Below are 20,782 nucleotides of genomic sequence, written 5' to 3' on the forward strand. Positions count from 1 at the left end.
GATATTAAAATTATTGTTCTTGACTCCTTTGTATTGTAATGTCTAAAATTTTGAATGAATTAGTGTGCACTTTTCATATGCTGAGATCACATGCATTGAGCTACACCCTCTTATAAATGATATGCTTTAACTATTGTGCTGTAGGATCAAATCAATTTGGCAGAAGTCAAATACCCTCTGGAACATTTCAAGGTAGGTCAGGACTTTTATAACAAACTGAATTTCGTTATATTGTTGCATGCAAATAAAGCCTCTGCTTCTTTCTTGTAATATCTTCCCCTTATTTGCACACTTGGATTTTGTTCTGATCTCTCAGTTACATAAATTTTTGAGACTTTGCATGCAGACTTTCAATGAGTTTTTCATAAGAGAGTTGAAGCCTGGTGCAAGGCCAATTGCCTGTATGGAACGTGATGATGTTGCTGTATGTGCAGCTGATAGCCGTTTAATGGCATTTAAATCTGCTGATGAAAGTCTAAGATTTTGGATTAAGGTACTTCCTGCACTTTCTATTGGAATTTTTCCCATGAAAATTTCCAAAGATCATTTAGTGCTTCTTGTTCTCACATTTGGTAACAGATATTTCAGTTTAAATTTGAAGGTTGACGATTTGGAATGTTGACACACAAAACCCGGTTTAATGAAGTCTACAAGTTAATCAACTGAACTCGCAATGTAGATTATACATTACAATGATGCCAATCTAGCTTGAACCTTCATGACTAAATCTCACATATGATAGATTACAAGTGCTGGTGTTTGCACTATGTATAAGAGTGAAACTTTTCTGTTTCAGCTCTAAAGTCGAGGGTGGAGGGAGGGAGGAGGGGACATTTGGTACCATGTACCACCTACTTATTGTCCACATGAACTAGATTGACCTGATCACTTAATACAAGTAATGTTAGCAGCTTACTTATAAAAGAAAAAAAAAAAAGTAACATTAGCAGAAGAATCATGCTGACTTTATGATGAGAGCATCCCGCCTATTGTAACTGCAATGAAATCTGTCTTCAGCAGATTATTTACTAGGAAAATCACATAATTCCCCTTGTAAGTTTGGGGTTAATTTTAAATTAAACCCTAGATTTTAAATAGTTTCAATTGAAACCTGAATTTTTAAAATTGTTTCAATTCACCCCTTCAAAGAGTAACTATAAATTACGACTAACGAAAAATTGACCAAACAGCATCTAAAACTTATTTGCGCACTAAAATACCCATCACATGTACACCATGTGGTATTTTGGTGATAAAAAACTTACAAAATGATCACTCTTCATTGAATTCTATTTATTTGCTATAAAGCTTTAAAGTAATTTTAAGAGTTATTTGGTACCAAAATATGATGTGATTCACATGAAGTATTTGGTGTCTAGATTGGTTTTAACTACAATTTATGTCAATTTCTGTTCTTCTATGCCATTGGGATTGCTTGGGTTCAGTCAATGCTATGATGGAGTCTTGAAGTGGAATGAAAAGGTGTTGTAGGTAGGAACTGTATGGGGGTAGGGCCAGCCTGTATATGGTGCCTTTGGAGAGAAATAAATCAGCGGACATTTGAGGGGAAGGAGCTGTGTATACTGAAACTCAAGTTTCTTTTCTTGAAAACTCTCTTCAAATGGGCGACGCTCTCATTTACTCTCTCAACCTTTTCTCTGATGGAGTTTTTAGACTAATAGCTAACCCTATAGCTTGCCTTTCTTTCTTTTGTTTCTTTTTGTTTTCTACTCTGTATACTTCATGTATACACTTTTTCAAATTTAATAAATTACAATTACTTTATATATATATATATATATATAGGTCAGGCTCAACTCTCAAGTTACTCTGTGTAACTTTTAACAATGTTGCACCTTAATTTTTTATTTATTTATTGGATGTGTTTTTTGATAAATTCACTGTTAGATTATATTTTCTCCTTATAACTTTTCTTCACTTGTAAAATTTCAAGATGATCAAAAATCAATATCTCTCATCTATAAAGTGTTTAAATCTTAAGGGTTTTTTATTATTTTATTTTTCTAATTATAAAATTTTAGATACATACAAAACATGAGTTTATTGATCAAATAGTAAATAATATTTGATTAACAAAAATTGATGTGTGTGTTAAAAATAATGATAACATATAATCCAACAGTAGGGATTTTGAAATATTAATCCAATAAAAAGTTATTGAGTGGTGTAATATTCATAAAGATTTACACTTAGTGTAACTTGATCCAGTTAATATATGTGTGTGTGCATATATATATATATATATATATATATATATATATATATATATATATTGTGATAGTAGCCTAAAGCACAATAGCCTAAGTACATGTTGAAGACAAGTTTTGCTGTCCCTAATACCCTTTAGGGGTTTCAAAACTACCAATAATTTTTGTAAGAGCTCTTATTTTCTTCCATGGATCAACTCTTTTCTAAATAAGTTTGTGGGAGTCAACTGACTGTCTGATACCATACTACATACATTTCAGCCTTTAACAGGGCCAGTAAGGGGGAAAAAGATGAATATTATAAACAAAAGGCAAAATTACATTGTTGGTTTATAAAGTTTACATGTTGAGCAATTTTAGTCCCTGATGTTTTGAATGAGTTCTTTATTCCCTAAAGTTTAAAAAATGAGCTATTGGTCTCTCCGTCTAGTTCTATTAATTTTCTTGTGTAAGTGGCTAATAGAGCGATGAGGTGGCATTTTTTTAATGACGTGGTAGCTGACATTATATTAAAAAAATTATACAGTGGCCAACCTACTTTTGATATAAATCACCTAGAAACTGGAATGTTGTGTTCTTTAAAATTGCAATATTCCAAGTCCTTATTCTTAATACATTTTCATTTTAAATTCATGTGTTGGTCAATATTGTTCACCCCAGGATTATCATTGGTTACTTATAGGGTCGAAAGTTTTCAATTCAAGGCCTGTTGGGGCAAGATGTAAGTTCCAGTGCTTTTATTGATGGACCATTGGTGATATTTCGTTTGGCACCACAGGTATTCTTCATACTCTTGCCTTAATACATTGTACCATGGATGTTTTAAAACTTAATTTAGTCTAATTTCAAATTTCAAACTTCCTCACCTATCAATTATTTCAGGATTATCATCGTTTCCATTTTCCAGTTTCTGGAACCATTGAGCAGTTCGTAAATATACCTGGATGCTTATATACAGTATGCTGACAAATCTATCTTATAAATCCTTGTTTGAATTGCCATTTGTTTCATGTTCGTCTTCAGATTTTCTTACCCCCTTTTTTTTTTCCTTAGGTCAACCCCATTGCTGTCAATAGCAAGTATTGTAATGTCTTCACTGAGAATAAGCGAGTTGTATCAATTATTTCGACTGCAGATTTTGGAAAGGTTTGTCAGTGCAATCATTTGTCTTATTCAATTTGTCTCTTGATACATGATGATAAAACTAAGTGATTCTTCAGACGTCAGTTCTGGTAATGTTCTATGCAATTCAAGTTATTTTGATATACGTATTATTGCATGAAATATTAAATCATCAGGCATCATCTTCTTCATTGTTTGGCACTAGACAATCATGGTGTTTATGTTTTCTCTCTTTGGAGTAATGTTGGTGATGCCTAATACTGTGGTTGTTCTATTGACTTGCACAAAAGACTTTTGTTATATCTTTGTTTGATTTCTGAGATCTCTTAAATTTTAGAAGTTAGGTTTTTAGTTTACTTTGCATTTCTGGTGTACATCCCATGTACAGGAGTTGTGCCCTTTCTTGTGCTTTTTATAGGATAGGACCAACACTTTATCATTTGCGAATATGGGGGACTACATGAGAACTTTTGAATAAAATTTTAAACAGGTGGCTTTTGTTGCAATTGGAGCAACTATGGTTGGCAGCATCAGCTTTTCAAAGGAAAAGGGTGATCATGTCAGGAAGGGAGATGAGGTTTTTGATTCATAAATTGATGCCTTTTATATATTTATTTTATTATTATTGTTTTTATGACTCATTTTTATTGTTAATGTTGAAGTATGCATTCTTTGCTTCTGATTGGCATTTCATCCTCTAATGTGCAGTTTGGATATTTCTCATTTGGTGGAAGCACAGTTATTTGTGTTTTTGAGAAGGTATTAATTGATTGGATTTTAATATATTACCTCTAAATTTTCTAATTCATTTAATGTTATATCTTTAAAAAGATCAACATTTGGTTTTCTAAGGCATCTGGCATATTTAGCTATCGCAATTCATTTGTTCATTGTTAGAACCATGCTCGTTCTCTAGTCTTACTCTTTGTTTTAAATTTTTATTTAATACACAAATGGGGCAAGAAAATTCTTGCTGAAGCACATGTTCATTTACATAAATAAGCTTGAAATGAGTATTTTCCTTAATTTTCAACTCTTGGAAAATGCAGAATTCTTGTATATGTGGACTGATTTTGCTAGTTTATAGACTGATGTTTATTTTCCATTTTATTTGCACATTTGGTAAATAAATTTCTTCAAAGTTAATGAATTTGCTACAAAGGCCTAGATGGCTTAGTTCCGGGAACATAATTAGGTTGCGTTTGACATTGGCTTAAAAAACCAACTTGTTTTTTTATTATTCAGCTTATTTTTACTATTATTTTTGGGTTCCATTGTACTTTTTGGTACTATTTATAGGTCTTACTGTACTATTTCGGCTATCTTTTAGTTTTATCTATAATACTTTCAGCAAAAAGTTTTCAATTTCAGCTTATTAATGTAGATAAAGCTAAAAAACAGCTGAAATAGTATAGTTAGTAGCAAAAAATAGCTGAACAGTAGTAAAAATAAGCTGTGGTGCAACTTTTAGACAGTAATGTTTTCCTTGCATTTATATTTAGTTTAGAGAGTTATTGATATGCCACGTATTTTGTATGTATAATATTTGCATGTCACTTGTCTAATGTTAGAAATTACTTTTGTAATTAATTTATTTTACTTACCCTCATTTATTTTTGGGTGATTTGCTTGATGCATCAGTATGGAATAACTGACACAGTAATAGATGTCACTATGTCAAGTATAGATCTAAAATGAGAATTAGAATCCTTGTCTACCTGTTAGGACAAGGTTGATTTAAATCTGGTAGATATTTTTGGAAACTTTTATCCTTTTCCTATCTAATTTCCTAATTTAATTAGGGGTCTATAAATTATAGGGAAAAATACACAAAATTCCTTTTCTCTAAAACATGGAACCCCTTTGAGGGTTTTTTTTTGTTGTTGAGGTTTTGAGTGTATCTGTGTAATACTTAACACTTTAACAAAATTTCCCTGGGGTTTTTGATTGTAACATAGGAAAACCTCTTCTATTTGAAGTAAATCCATTTCATGGTTAAGATTAAATTCTACAACGGGTTAGAAAATAAAATCTTAAACAGAGTATTTAAAGAGCAAAATTTTGTGCTATTTGCTCATAAAACCAAACTGCATATGCAGAATTTTTGCTCTTATGAAAGCTCATTCTACCAATGATCAAATTTGGTGGTGCTATATATAATATCAGTAACTTTTGTAAGTATTTAGCTTAACCTATGGATTTTTATGCAGGGTGCGATTGAGATAGACGAGGACCTTCTATCAAATAGCGCCAGATCACTCGAGACATTAGTTTATGTTGGAATGACGTTGGGTGTCTCCACAAAGAAACTATCAGGAAATGGGCTGCCGAATTTGGAAAGTTGTAATTTAGGTGATTGAGACATTATTCTTTGGGATACCAAAGAGGGGTCGTTTCATGTAAATTATATTAAGGGGATAGTTCTTGTATATTATATGACTCACATTAAAGCCATATATTATATAAGTATTTCATGTATATTGTTTGCACTAATTTGTGTGAATTCTAATACAAATAAACCATTTTATATTATCTTATCTGTACTTAGTGTGGGCTCTTTATTGATTATATAGACAAAATTACATAGTTGGTCTCTAAAGTTTACTTATTGAGTGCTTTTGTTTCCTGAAATTTTAAATGAACGCTATTGGTCCCTTGAATTTTAAAAATAAGCTTTATTGGTTCCTCATTTTACTTTTGTTAGTATTTTTTGCTTGTGTCTAACAGAACAGTGACGTGACATTAAAAAATTACACACAAGCAAACTCAACTTTTAAAACTCCAACTCAACAAATCTACCAATATTATAACTTCTGCCCTTGCCCTCCATTACCCCTTCATAGTTCCTATACACCGTCCAAGGCCAGAACGACCAGGTCTGTGATCTTGGATTTCCCCAACACCATTGACCTATTTTAAAGCAAACCCTTTTATTTCTACCCTTCTACGAAACACTCAGCCATAAGTGTGAAGTGTAATGTCAGGTCAATAATTACCTTCTTCTACTCTCTCCTCCTTAAACACTTGGGGAAAAAAATGTCTAGATTATAATATATGACTACTGAGGGGAAAAAATTCCCAAATTAAAATACATGATTCGATTAACTGAGCGCATTGGTCTTTCTCTTATCATAAATGTTGACTAGTGAGAAATGAAAACATAGGTGCATTTAAAAAAAGAAAAGAAAAAAGAAGAAGAGAAGAACATAGGTGCATTATGTATGTTGTAAAATAATTGAAACTCAAATTACTAATATTGATTGTGAATATATTTTGGGCTTAAAAAGGTTCTCCAAACAAATAATAAGAATTAAGAAAATTAAGCATAAAAAAAACCCAAAAACACAAAAAAAAAAAATTACTTGATTTCGCAATGGCCTACATCCACATGCCACCGTAAGAAAATTTCAATATATTAAACTTGGGAGAATATAAGTTTAGCGTAGAGTCACTCTTACAAGCACAAGTCTTAGATACACCCAAATACTTGTCTCTTACAAATAAAAAAGGTTAGGGGATTGCGGCTTGCACAACACCATGCATCAAAGAGATTTCTCTCTAATTAACCAAACCAATGAATCAAAGATTTCACAAAATACCAAATATGAATTGCGCACAAACCAAAGATAGAACTTCCAAACAAGTTTGTGGCACAAACTAATTTAAAGATGCGACTCTTAAACCAAATTGCAGAACTACGAAGAGAGAGTGTATACAGTCTTACCAAAATAAGCTATACAACTTGCAACACACCCAGGCACACCTCTCTAACACAGACAAAGTCGACTAACACTCCTTAGCCACAAAGAAGTCCAAAAAAGAAAAAAGAAAAAAGTTGTAGTAAAAGAGATCAAAACTCAACACAAAAACATTGTGACAAATATTAACTGAAGATAACCAACTCAATTAATGGCTTGAAATTCAAATCTAGCCACATGTCAACACCTTAGGGGATAAAGCATGTTTTGCATGCAAAGTCTCAAAGAAATTCACTACGTAACGTAATAGAGGCGTATACTTTGGTATACGGTTTTTATAATTACTAGCCTCGCGCGTATTCAGAAACTCTTCTATTTTTTGAGTAAGAGTTAATTTAGAGCATTTATTATAATTTGAGATTACTACATTTTCCAATCATAAAAAAAAAATCTTGGGGTGTGATGAGTATTATGCGTTAGTAGGTGAATAATTTTTTATCACACCCCTAGATTTTTTTTTTTGTGATTGAAAAATGTAGTAATCCCAAATTATAATAAATGCTCTAAATTAACCCTTACCCAAAAAATAAAAGAGCCTCTGAGCAGTACATTAATCCTGAATTCGGCCAATTGATGAGACATTCTAGAAAAAATGACTCAAGAAAAAATGTATGAAGTGATGGCATAATGTGATTAGGACCATCAGACACTCTTGAATAATAACAACAACAAAAAAGTTCTGAATTATAATTACTGCAAATTGAAAGGTGCACCGATACCCTTAATAATGCTTCTAGCAAACAAAGTATCATAATCTTCTAAACCCACAGCTGCAATCTATCTATCTCGACCTTCCTATTGAGGACCAACAATGACATCAAAACTGGTATCAGTTTATGAACAGGATTTGAAAAAACTGTGAAGACTTAACAAAGTGAGAGTGAAAGATGGTGGAAGAAGATTGGGTGGATGACGGAAGAAGAAACTGAAGGAGAAGGATAATATTGTGGTGGATGTGAGAACGTGGTTTTTTTTTTTTTTTTTTTTTTTTTGAGAACGAACATGGTTTTAATAGGTGTGGCAATCCGATTTTTACAACTACCTTCAGTTATCTTTCTTTTTGAAACATAAGATATATTTGAAAGTAGGGTTTTTTTTGGATAAATTTGAAAGCAGTTTTTCTTTTTAGGGAAAAGTTTTTTTTTTTTATTTATTATTTTTATTATTTATTTTTTTTTGATAGAAGTTGAACGTGGGTTTGAATGTGGTATTTGTAAGTTTTTGGATTTCTTTTGGATATGATTGATTTTTACTTTTTAGTATATTTTTTTCTTCAAAAAAAAAAAAAGAGATTTAAGGAAAAAAAAAAAACTAAATGTGAGATGAGATTAAGGGAAACCCGGGTATTGAAAAATAAAAAAAAAGTTCAATTTTTTTTTTTTTTTGCAAAGAAAAAAACAGTTAAGTCTTGATAAAGGAAGAAAAAAAAAAAACTGAAGAAAGAAAATTGAAAACGTGGAGTTACACGTGAAATTTATTTATGAATAAGTGGGTTAGTAGGAGAGTAATCCTATAGTAGGGGTATTTTAGACAAAAAAATTTTTTCTTTTACCAACTATCCTTTAGTTTTGTCTCTACTTAAACCTAAGGGTATAAGGGTATTTTGGAAAAAAAAAAATCCACTCCAAACAGGTGCAGTCGCTTAAATAGTAGTATAGATAGATAGATAGATAGATATGGATAAAGTGATCAACATAAAACGAATCATAGTAACCCCCTAGAATTTTGAAACGAATGAAAAAGCTAATGATTTCGTTAAACCTCCCTTAAAATTCGACCTTAGTTGGTTTAAAAAAAAAAAAGCATTGTAAATCAGGACTCTTCCGAAAAACCTAAGGCCTTAACTCCACAAATTTGCAAAGCCACGAGCGACGAGTACTCTACAGTTTGCTTCACAACTCTGCCCGCTCCCTACAGATTTGCAGTACTGGTATCTCTCTCTTACTACACTCTCGCTCTCTCTGTTTGTGTTTTAGATGTAAGTGTGCTATTTTTTTTTGTTGACCGTATAATTATAAATACCTTATGTTGTGGCTTACTTTTTCTTTTGAGAGATAGTTTCAACCTATAAGGTTCGCTTTTGATGATAGGTTTTGTGTTGTGGTTTACTACTTGCACTTTAATTTTATAAATTTTTACTTCATAAGCCAGACAAATTGTTGTATCAAGTGTTGAGACTGCTAAAGGTTGACGTTTACTATATTAGCGGGTAAAATCACTTTACCAATTAAAAGATTACTAACACACACATGGTCCTGTTTGAAATTTGATGCTTGCAGTAATAGCAAACATATGCATCTTTGGAATGGGGTTATTATGAAGATTTTTATTTTTCAATATTTTTCTGAAAGTTACTCGTTCCCAAGTAAGCGGTAGTAATAGTGAAAAAGTAGTATCTATAATGTTGTTCATTGCTTCATAAATATACCTTTGATTTTTTTTTTTTTGGCTTTAACACAATGTTTTCTGTAGTGGAGGCTCATGTTTCTATTGATGGCCCCGCGAAGGAGATAATTATTCTTACACAAAAAAAGGCTTGATATCTAGGAATTTTCTTGCAGATTGTCACTCTTTGTTGGTATCCAAAAACCATTCCCTAAGGTTGGGGCTGGAGATACAAAGATGTACATTAGAGGCAACCTTTGTTTGCACAAATAATAATAGTCTTAAAAAATTTAATTTATGTCTGGGCTGCTTGTTCATTGATATTTATATAAGGGCAAATCACAATAAGTTGCCTACTTGTGGTTTGAAATTTGATACTTTACCCATCTGAGGTTAGCTCAGTTAGATTTCTACAACCCACCTCTATTAAAAACAAAGCTAAATATGTAATTTTGCTCCACTTTTATGTCTCTCCTTCAAAAACACAATAAACATAAAAATACAAGATTAAATAAGATCAAAAACTATCCATTGGAACACTTTCATATGGAATTTCAAATCAAAAGTAGGCAATTTAAATTTTGGTCAAACCTCAAGTAGGTAAAATGTCAAATTTTAAACCACAGGTAGGTAACTTAAATTTTAGCCAAACCACAGGTGGGTAAGTTGTAATTTTCTCTTTATATAAATTATACAAGAGAATGGATAGCAAAAAAACCCTAGGCTCATGTTTTTGTTCAATTGAACTGATGAACACTTCTACACTGAAAATATTCTGATTTGCATGTGGTATTCCTCAAAAAACCATGCTTTAGTACCTTTCGAAGTACTTATTCAAGTATGGAAGTAATGAATTTTTTTTTTTTTTAAATTATATGATTGGGACAGAGTTCTATTGAATGACCATAACCTTAGGCTAGGCAAAACTTAATTATGCAAGAGCAGTGCTACTTTCTTTTATTATAAATAGTGGTGGAGTGGAGTGGAGTGGCTTACGCATTGCAAATTCACAGTAGTTTAGTGCTTCTAAGAAAAAAAAAGTTGTGTTTCTCTTAAGAATTGAATTCAATTGCAATAACATATATACTTGATGCTTTAATTTACTCATCTATATGGATCTCCTGCCAATATTGGAGGCAAGTTGGAACCTTTTCTTAATACAACCATTAGCTGTTGCAGTAATTGTTTGATCATCCACGTTCAGGGAAGTTGAGGAATATGGATATCTGCTTAGGCCGAATTTGTTGTTTAACTGGAGTAACTTACTAGGTGTGGTTTTTCAATAAAACATGTAGAACCATTTGTTGGTTTATGAATCACACTCAATCATTTGGTAGCTTAGATATTATCTTTTTAGTGTTGTCGACATTGTTTCAACCCTTTGCAAGAATCTTTTCCACCAACTCTAATCATTCTAAAGGCTAATTTCTTGTTTTAGAAATGTGGGTTATGATAATGGAGATATATCCAAGATTTTCTCTACATCATGGGATATATGAGTTTGCACAATATGCTCAATTGAAGGGCGGGATGCGGTGGGAAGATTTAAATAATATAATGTTTGTGGGAAGTGAATCTTATACAGTCCCTTAAATTGTTGTGAAATCCATCTTCATCAATGAAGTGACATAACAAAGTTATAAGCATAAATGATTAACATCTAAATTTATCCATTTCCAGAGGGAGAGGGTTAACCAATTGCTCCGTGAATCCAGCACAAGTCATGCCATTGTTTGTGACAACCTCCAAAAGATACACGCAAGAAGAGATGGAAACCTTGAAAAACTTGTTGTGCAAGGAATATATCTTGCTGTGCCTCAAAGGGAATGCTTTGGTATGCTTGGTCTCAATGGTGCAGGCAAAACCCCTTTTATCAATATGGTCAGTATACAAGGTTCTTTGTATGACATATAAAGTTTTGAGAATTTGCATATGAGTCTTTATTTTGGTGGGAGTAGATAGAAAATGCTTTCAAAGGGGCTTCTTTTGAAGCATTTAAGTACCTTTATTGCATCCTACCCAAGAATTATTTAATGTTGTGGATAGATTAAAAATATATAGTTTACCTGGACTAATTAGAAAGTATTGGTAGCCTTTATATAAACTGTAATTTGATTATTGGACACTCTTTGGCATTTACTTTATGTTTGCTTTTCCGTGATATTCTATTGGACTTGATTCCAAGATGTCTCTCTTCATTGGGAAAATGTTTTGGCCTTTTGTCACTTTTGTTAAGGAAGTTAATTCATCTTTTGTGCTTTCTGCAATATTTAGTAGTTAAAACATCTATTGACAGATGATTGGAGTTACAAAGCTAACCTCAGGCATTGCATTTGGATGAAACATGCACTAGCATGGGTGTATACCCACATCATGAGTAAGCTAGATCATCCTCTTGTTCCCTTTGCTTTGAATTTGTAAGTCTGAATATTTTCTTATATATTTTTTGTTCCTTGAATGACAACTTGCTTTGGGAAACACTAACAGGAAGGGAACATTTACTTTTTTATGGAAGACTTAAGAACCTTAAAAGTTTTGCATTAACACAAGTGAGTCAATATTGCTTTCACACTTAGTTTGTTGAATGAAGGTTCATTTGTATTCGAGAGCCATGGGTCCTTGTTGAGGAGGGGGGAGGGGGTGTGCATTGTGATTGGAATTTGAGTGTGGCCTTAGATGTTTTGAGCTACTGTTATTACATTTAAAAGCTCAAAGTAGCTAGGAAAATTGACTTAATATATGATAATTGCTATAAATTTGAAACAAGAATTTTAGAATTATCTAAAAGTTGGAAAGGAAAGTAGGAAAATTGACTTGATACATGATAATTGCTATAAATTTGAAACGGGAATTTCAAAATTATCTAAAGTTGGAAAGGAAAGAAGTGGTTGGGGTGGGGGGATGCCACAGGTGCTAACTCTAGCGTGCTATGCTAAGTATTTATGACATAAGATTAAGATAATTTTGTGGACGGTATATGTGGCTGTGTCTAGTGTTTAAATAGCTTAGTTTTGTGTGTGTGTGAGAGAGAGAGAGAAAGAGAGAGAGAGAGGAGTATTATGATAAAGCTACTATAATGCATTAGTTTGCTGGTCATCTTTAGGATGACATGTATTTTGAGTTTTGTTGTCCATTCCTTTGCTCTATCTTCAAGTAGTAGAATAGTCTCTTAAGAGTCTGAACCTATTTCATGGAGTTGTTGACAAACAAGCTAGATAATATAGTGGGGGTATGAAGAGGATGCTAAGTGTAGCCATTTTGTTTATTGGGGATCTCAAAGTATGTATTAATTTTGTTTCAATTTACTTTGATGCTTGATATTTTTTTGGATATTTATTTATCTTATTTATGGTGTAATCCTTGGGGATTCTGCAAGGTCGTCTACATGGAGGAACCAAGTATTGGATTAGATCTAACTTCAAGGAACAACTTATGGAATGTTGTGAAGAACGCAAAGCAAGATTGGGTAGTTATTTTAACAAGTTCTCTCTCTCCACCAAAATGTTTTTTTTCTTATGTTGGATCATTTAGACAACCTAGAACTGTAGTTTTATATGTTGTAGATGATTAAAAAAAAAAAAATTATTACCCTCCTTGCCCTACTATATGATACCATAACTCCATCATGTCTACACTTGTCTTTTTAGACAACAACATATAGGCTTTATTATTTATTCTAAAAAATAATAAATAAATAAGGGTTTTAATATTTTCCCTCTTATTTTCATTGATGAAGCTTGTATACACGGTTTCAGCTCGAATAATCGAAGAGGTAGAGCTTCTATGTGATTGACTAGGATTTTTTGTTAATGGCAGCTTGCAATGCATAAGAAATCCAAAAGAGGTACCTCAATAATATAATTCATATTCATAAAGATTTTATTTTGGAGGGTGAAGTGACACAGAAATAGAAGACTTTTGCATTATAATTATTGAGTGGTCCTCAATCATAATGCAAGTGTCTTCTATGTGTCACTTCACCCAAAAAAAAATCTCTATGAATATGAATTAGATTATCGAGGTACCTCTTTTGGATTATTTATGCATTGCAAGTTGCCATCAACAAAAAATCCTAGTTGGTCACATAGGAACTCTAACTCTTCCATTATTTGAGCTGAAACCATGTATACAAGCTTCATTAGTGAAAGTATGAGGGAAAATACTAAAGCCTTTATTTATTTATCTATTTATTTTTGAGAATCAATAATAAAGCCTTTATGCTGTTGTCTTGAAAGACAAGTGTAGATATGATGGGGTTATGGAACCATATTGTAGAGCAAGGAGGGCAATCGATCTTTTTTTTAATCATCTACAAGCCTATAAAACTGCAATTCAAGGTTGTTTAAATAATCCAACATCAAAAATATTTTTATTTTGGTAGAGAGAGAGAACTTGTTAAAAATAATTGTCTGGTCTTGCTTTGCGTTCTTCATAACATTCCATAAGTTGTTCCTTGAAGTCCAGTACTCGGTTCCTCCATGTAAACAACCTTGTAGAATTCTCAAGGATTATACCATAAATAAGATAAATATCCAAAAAAGTATCAAGAAACAAAGTAAATTGAAACAAAAATCAAGACATACTTTGGGATTTCCAATTAATGAAATGGCTACACTTAGCATCCTCTTCATACCACCACTATATTCCCTAGTTTGTTTGTTAGCAACTCTTACATGAAATAGGTTCAAACTCTTAAGAGACCCTTCTACTACCTGAAGATAGAGCAAAGGAATGGACTAAAAAACTCAAAATACATGTCATGCTGAAGATGTTCAATGAACTAATGTATTATAGTAGCTTTATCATAATATTCCCCTCTCTCTCTCAACTAAGCTTTCTAAACGCTGGATACAATCATAGTCCACAAAATTACCTTCATCTTATGTCATAAATACTTAACATAGCACACTAGAACTAGTACTTGTGGCATCCCCCCCCCCCCCCCAAATTTTCCTTTCCAACTTTTAGATAATTCTAAAATTCCCATTTCAAATTTATAGAAATTATCATATATGAAGTCAATTTTCCTACTTTGAACTTTTATATATAATAAAAATAGGTCAAAACATCTAAGGCCACACTCAAATTCCAATCACAATGCACCCCTCCTCCCCAACAAGGATCTATGGCTCTCAAATACAAATGAACCTTCATTCAATAAACTGAATGTAAAAGTAACATTGACCCACTTGTGTTAATGCAGAACCTTTAAGGTTCTTAAGTCTTCCATAAAATAGTAAATGTTCCCTTCCTATTAGTGTTTCCCAAAGCAAGTTGCCATTCGAGGGAAAAAAGAAAAAGAAATATATAGACTTACAAATTCAAAGCAAAGGGAATAGGAGGATTATCTAGCTTACTCATGTTGTGGGCATACACTCATGCTAGTGCATATTTCATCCATATGTGTCTTTATATCAAGACCTTGAACAAATGCAGTGCCTGATGTTGGCTTTGTAAGTCCAATCATCTGTCAACAGATGTGTTAACTACTAAATATTGAAGATAGCACAAAAGATGAATTGAATTCTTTAACAAAAGTGACAAAAACCCATAATGTTTTCCTGATGAAGAGAGACATCTTGGAATCAAGTCCATTAGAATATCACAGAAAAACAAACATTAAGTAAATGCTAAAGAGTGTCAAATAATCAAATTACAGTTTAAATAAAGGCTATCACTACTTCCTAATTAGTCAAGGTAAACTATATATTTTTAATCTATCCACAACATTAAATAATTTCTGGGTAGGATGCAATAAAGGTAAATGCTTCAAAAGAAGCCCCTTTGAAAGCATTTTCTGTCCACTCCCACGAACATAAAAACTCATGCAAATTTCCAAAGCTTTATATGTTATTTGAAGAGACAAAGAACCTTGTATACTGACCATATTGATAAAAGAGGTTTTGCTTGCACCTTTGGGACCAAGCATACCAAAGCATTCCTTCCAAGGCACAACAAGATATAGTCCTTGCACGGTAAGTTTTTCAAGGTTTCCATCTCTTCCTGGGTACATCTTTTGGAGATTGTCACAAACAATGGCATGGCTTGTGCTTGATTCACGGAGCAATTGGTTAACCTTCTCCCTCTGGAAATGGATAAATTTAGATGTTAATCATTTATGCTTATAACTTTACTATGCCACTTCATTGATGAAGATGGATTTCACAACAATTTAAGGGACTTTATAAGATTCACTTCCCATAACTTTTGTTACTGTTAGATAATAGTTACGTATTTAATTAACAAAATTTTACTATAACAATAGTTTCTATCAAATGGTTTGAATCTAGGGGAGGCGTGGGGGGGGGGGGGGGGGGGCGTGGGAGGGACTACAATTTAAATGTATAATGTATAATTTAGGAAGGTTTGCAGATGAAACCCTATGGATTCATAAGTTTCATATTAAATCTTATGTTTTAGGGGGGGTTTCAAATTAAACCTGATGGTTTCATATGCCAATTAAACGATAATCTTTAAAAAAAATTTCAATTCAAACCCTCTTCTCTTTCCCTCTCCCTTAAAATGTAATTACCCCCCTTCCCCTTTTTATCTTTCAACAATTTCTTGTTTTTGGGTCAGTGACCTTTACAATAAAAAGGAAGACTTGATAACTTATTTCTTTTTTGATTAAGGCTATAGATCTAGTGTACATTGGTTCTGTTGTTGTTTGATTGTTTTTGTTTTTTTTTTGTTTTTGTTTTTGTTTTGGCTGTAAATTCGGATCTATTAAGGCCAACAAATTTAATGTTAAAGGGGATTGATTTATCATCTAGAATGTTATATCTGTTGTTGAACTAATTAATGTGACATTATTAAATTTTTAAAATTTCTTTTGAATGAGAGGTGCTAGATGTCTTAAATAAATGAATTATTAAGTTCGTTTTATTGTATAAAAATGCTATAAATTGTAATGTCTTAGTTAAAGGCGAATTCTGAATATCATTCATGTTATATTTTTAATTATCAAACCAAAATCTCATTGCTCTACTGTTCAGAGTCTTGATTTGCTATATAATTACAATATGCATATGATTCCATCCTTCCTAAATTTTGTTTTTGGTCACAATGTCCTCTTCCAGATACCATAACCTTTTTTACGTGTATTAATTTCATTCTTTGCACCATTGTCCGTTGTTATACCCCATGCACTGGCCAGATCTACAAGTTGCCAATTATAGCATTAGTTTATACTCTTTTATAATTTTTTTTTTTTTTTAATTCTGTAACTTTTTTCATTACAAAACTTTTGAATACTTTTCCAGTTGCATAGCATATGGAAAGATCCAGCTTTCAGAATTTTAGCCATATATGAATACTATATATGATAAGCTGATTTTTTTTTTTGTCACCACCAAATGACAGCCCTTGCTAAAAACCATGTCGAGTTTGGTGTGTTTGAAATATATGGCGATAGAGCACTCTCTGATGCGCTAGATGTTGCTCTTAAGATGACACTATCAATTCCTCTGGTTGATATATTGGCGTTTCATAAGGTATGTGATCTTCTTTTCTCTACAAGCTTTGCTGGAAACTATGTCAACTTTGCACGTTGAATTGTTCTATGCAATATATATGTTACTTGTTATTGTTTGAAGTAGAGTATTTACCATCATGAACATGATGTTTTCTTTATTCAATAAAACTTTGATTAGCTAATATATATATAGGAGTTAGCACCTAGATTTGCACAAAGTTGGCACCAAGAGAGGAGATAGAAACCTAGGAGTTATCACCTAGGGTTGCCTAGAGTCAACACCACATCATTGGAAAACTCCATTAAAATTGTAATTCCCTTTCTTTTGGTTGTTACTATCCTTTTGTAGATCTAAATTTCCTTCATGCTCGTGTATTTCATTAGTGAGTCTTTTGGGGTCGTGACTTGTCACATGAATCTGAGTTTTATATTTCCTAATGTGAAATGAAGTATAAATATCTTGGACAATCCGGTCCGGTCCTAGTTTCAAAACAATGGTTTTGAGCAATGAATCTCATTTAAGAAAACAAAAAAGTATATTAAATAGAGAATTTAATAATGTTTTATTTGTGCATTTGATTCTTTAACTATTTTTAACAAAACAAAGAGGCGACTGAAAACCGAACTAGAAAACTGGCCTTTGAGCCAGTTCCTAATTAACTTGGCTAGAGAACCAGGTTTGGTCCGTGTTTCAAAACAATGGTTTTGAGCAATGAATCTCATTTAAGTAAACATAAAAGTTAATTAAATAGATAATTCAATAAAGCTTTACCTGTGCTTCTGATTCATTGAAGGCTTCCATCATGTTAATTTTGAGTATTAAAGAGCTTAGAAGTTAATAGTATAAGTGGTGCAGAATTAGATGTCATATAACTCATATACTCAAGTTGGTCATTGTGAGTAGTCAGAATGCTTTCAATCAATGTTATGAATACTGTTTTGGTGCTCATTTTAGTTTGTTTATTGGAATGGAATATTTCGGTATCGGATTGGTACCGGGTTGTTTCGGCATACTGTTTCGGAGTTACATTTTTTATACTTTTTATTTATTTATAATTTTATATACCTATATTTCCTTATTATTGGTCAAAATCCATATAATTTATTGAGTCTTAAAACTATAAGTCCATATTTCAGCTAATATATCAATTTCAAGTCTAAAAATCTACCCAATAATTATAATAATACTATTGATTCTCAAAAAAAAAAAAAAAAAAAACTATTAAAACAATTTTACTATTATTCTAAAAAAAAGTTACTATTAAAAAACCAAAATATAAAAGCTCAAGTTAAATATTAAAATAGTTTTATTATTTATATATTACTTGTGGACTCACATAAACAAAGCCTAAAACTTTTTGCCAAGTCTCTTTGTCATTTCCAACACCTAGTCACGTGCTAGGTTCACAAAACAAGGCAATGAAAATTCAAATTAGAATTGAAGAAGGACTAGGGGATGAAAAGAAAGAAAAAGAAGAAGAAAAAGAAGAAAGAAGAAAAAGAAGATGAAGCAGCAGTAGTAGTAGCTGCCTCTACCATGGCCTGGGTTCATTCTAGCAACCATCGACGTGGTGGAAACTGGTTGTAAAGGGATGAGTACGTGAGTCATTCAACTTGTAAAGGACTGAAAGTAAGGTAAACATTATATTATATCAGTACCGGCTGAAATTAATGTTTCGGCCGAAATTCACTGAAACAGGCCAGCATGACCAGAACAGATCGAAATGAAGTGGAATTTAGCCCGAGGTGGAACAAGAGGGTGATTCGTACCGGTCAAGTGACTGGTACGGAAGTTTTTGGCCATTTCGGCCGAAACAGAATGGAATTCATAACAATGCTTTCAATAATGTAGGCTAAGATGCTGTTTGTGAACAATCCCAATCAGTCCATTGAGGATACATAGGACCATAGGATTAAGGCTTTGTTATTCTTATTCTATGGTTTAGCTTGGACCACATTTATTTTAATTCTTAGGTTACACGTGCCAGTTGTATTTATTATTTCCATTAAGATTCTTTTAAATTGTATGCTAGGAATAGTCTAATGTGGTAAGTTAAATGTTTCTTCTTTTCTGTTGCAGGGCTTCCTACCATTGTGGTGAGAAACACACTTATTGATTTGAAGCATGAATTAGTAGCCCTTTCTTTGTGTCATAGGGTCAAATTTTCACTCAAATTTTCGGCTTGTGAAAGCTCCTAACTTAGTCTTAGACAACACACACACACACACACACACACACACACACACACACACAGAGTAGGATCACTTAGAATAGTTTGTTAGGGTCACAACAGCACACATTATGTTTACAGGGAACCACCCCAGCCTTTATTACTCAATTAAGTACAAAGAAAATCCTAACAAAGACTAGAGAAATACACAGAATTCTCTCTAAGGCAATTGCACATTATGCTGTTGACACTCCCAACAACATAATGGTCATATACACAGAAATAACTGCTATGATAGTTACTGCCAAATAGCTGCTATGACAGTTACTGCCAAGTAATTGCTGCCAAGTAATTGCTCGGGTCTTGGACAATTTGGCACTTGGGTTTGACTTAGGACACCATCAACTACTTGGTAATTGCCACTAAACATAAGCACATGTCACAACCCATGTCTTAGCAGATCATGACGCTTTATCCCATCACTCAGCAACTCACATATCATGTCCATACATGTTTTGGGAGGCTTGGTCCATGCCTAAGTCCTCCTCATCAGCCACACAGCCCACACAGCATACCCACATGTAACACACACACAAGGTAACTGCCTGTCAGCCCACTAGCATATGTTCATGCACTAGGCTAGCACCCACCAGCCCATGCCTTGCACACAACATTTGATTGCACATTATCATGGCAGCCTAGCCCTGCCTTGCACTTAAGCCGCACTCAAGCCACATAAGCCACACACAAGCAACCAACCATTAAGCCACCAATGCCATGCACTACCACATAGGGTGGACACCACCTGCTGCCACCCATCATGAAACCAACTTTGCCCACCATGGCCTTAGGGCATTATGTGGGTCAAGATGCCTCCACATGCTACCCCTGTACATTGCTTATCGATCAAACTCGAGTTGGGGGACTAGGCATGTTCCCCTTAAAGAGCACTTAGGAGCATAGCGAATTTGGCATGAGAAGACATTGGTGTGTTGAAGAGACATAAAACCATGTGACTAGCCTAATGCTGCCCAAGCACCATCCTTCCACATGCCATCGTCATCAAGAAGTAAAGCTCCTAACACTTTCGTAGCTAGGAATGTACAAAAAGCATATGCTGCTTTAAATGCTTTTAATTCTGAAGATGTTGATTTTCTTATATATGATATTGTTGGAGAGAAACATGTTGATGAGACAGTGAAGCCTGTATTTGAGAATGTGAAGATACTAATTTTTGTCGTATTTGCTTTATGTGGAGAGGACACATTATTTATTGAGGCATCAAATTTACTCAAATTGGGTGCTAGTGGCTTGGTGATTTCTTTAAAAGTTTTGGAGTTGTTTGGTGATGTTATTGTGATGTGATTGCTTAACACTATAAACATGAACAAAAGAACACTGGACAAAGTTGACAGCTCTATTAATCACAAGTTATTGAATTTAAATAATAGTGTTTATGGGAAAAGAAGGGGTTGCTAGCTTTATTAAAGTGGAAGATAAAGAAAAAGAGTTCATGGAAGCAGAGAGAACAGTATTGCTTGAAGCAATAAATGTTATCCGAAAAATTGTTCCACTTGTGATCATTGGTCCATTTGGATTGAGGGGAGGGAGGAGAGTTGAGTAGAGTTGACTGAAAATTAGCCT

General features: G+C 33.0%; 1 protein-coding gene and 1 long non-coding RNA gene across 2 annotated transcripts in view; both read left to right on the forward strand.

Annotated features, from left to right (window-relative positions):
* Positions 1-5,882, forward strand: part of LOC142618800 (phosphatidylserine decarboxylase proenzyme 2-like) — a 30,458-nt gene extending 24,576 nt beyond the window's left edge. Inside the window, exons 14-21 of the mRNA XM_075791829.1 lie at positions 145-192; positions 347-493; positions 2,911-3,006; positions 3,111-3,185; positions 3,282-3,374; positions 3,841-3,927; positions 4,059-4,109; positions 5,561-5,882. Of these exons, the coding sequence (XP_075647944.1) occupies positions 145-192; positions 347-493; positions 2,911-3,006; positions 3,111-3,185; positions 3,282-3,374; positions 3,841-3,927; positions 4,059-4,109; positions 5,561-5,710 (747 nt within the window). The 3' untranslated portion in view covers positions 5,711-5,882. The remainder of the gene's footprint in view (positions 1-144; positions 193-346; positions 494-2,910; positions 3,007-3,110; positions 3,186-3,281; positions 3,375-3,840; positions 3,928-4,058; positions 4,110-5,560) is intronic.
* Positions 5,883-8,823: 2,941 nt separating this feature from the next.
* Positions 8,824-19,475, forward strand: LOC142609996 (uncharacterized). The gene is made up of 3 exons (XR_012839735.1): positions 8,824-9,038; positions 16,856-16,986; positions 19,048-19,475. It is a non-coding gene; the product is annotated as an uncharacterized LOC142609996 (long non-coding RNA).
* The last annotated feature ends 1,307 nt before the right edge of the window (positions 19,476-20,782 follow it).

Source organism: Castanea sativa, chromosome 1 (assembly GCF_040712315.1).
Source record: "Castanea sativa cultivar Marrone di Chiusa Pesio chromosome 1, ASM4071231v1".
NCBI lineage: Eukaryota > Viridiplantae > Streptophyta > Magnoliopsida > Fagales > Fagaceae > Castanea > Castanea sativa.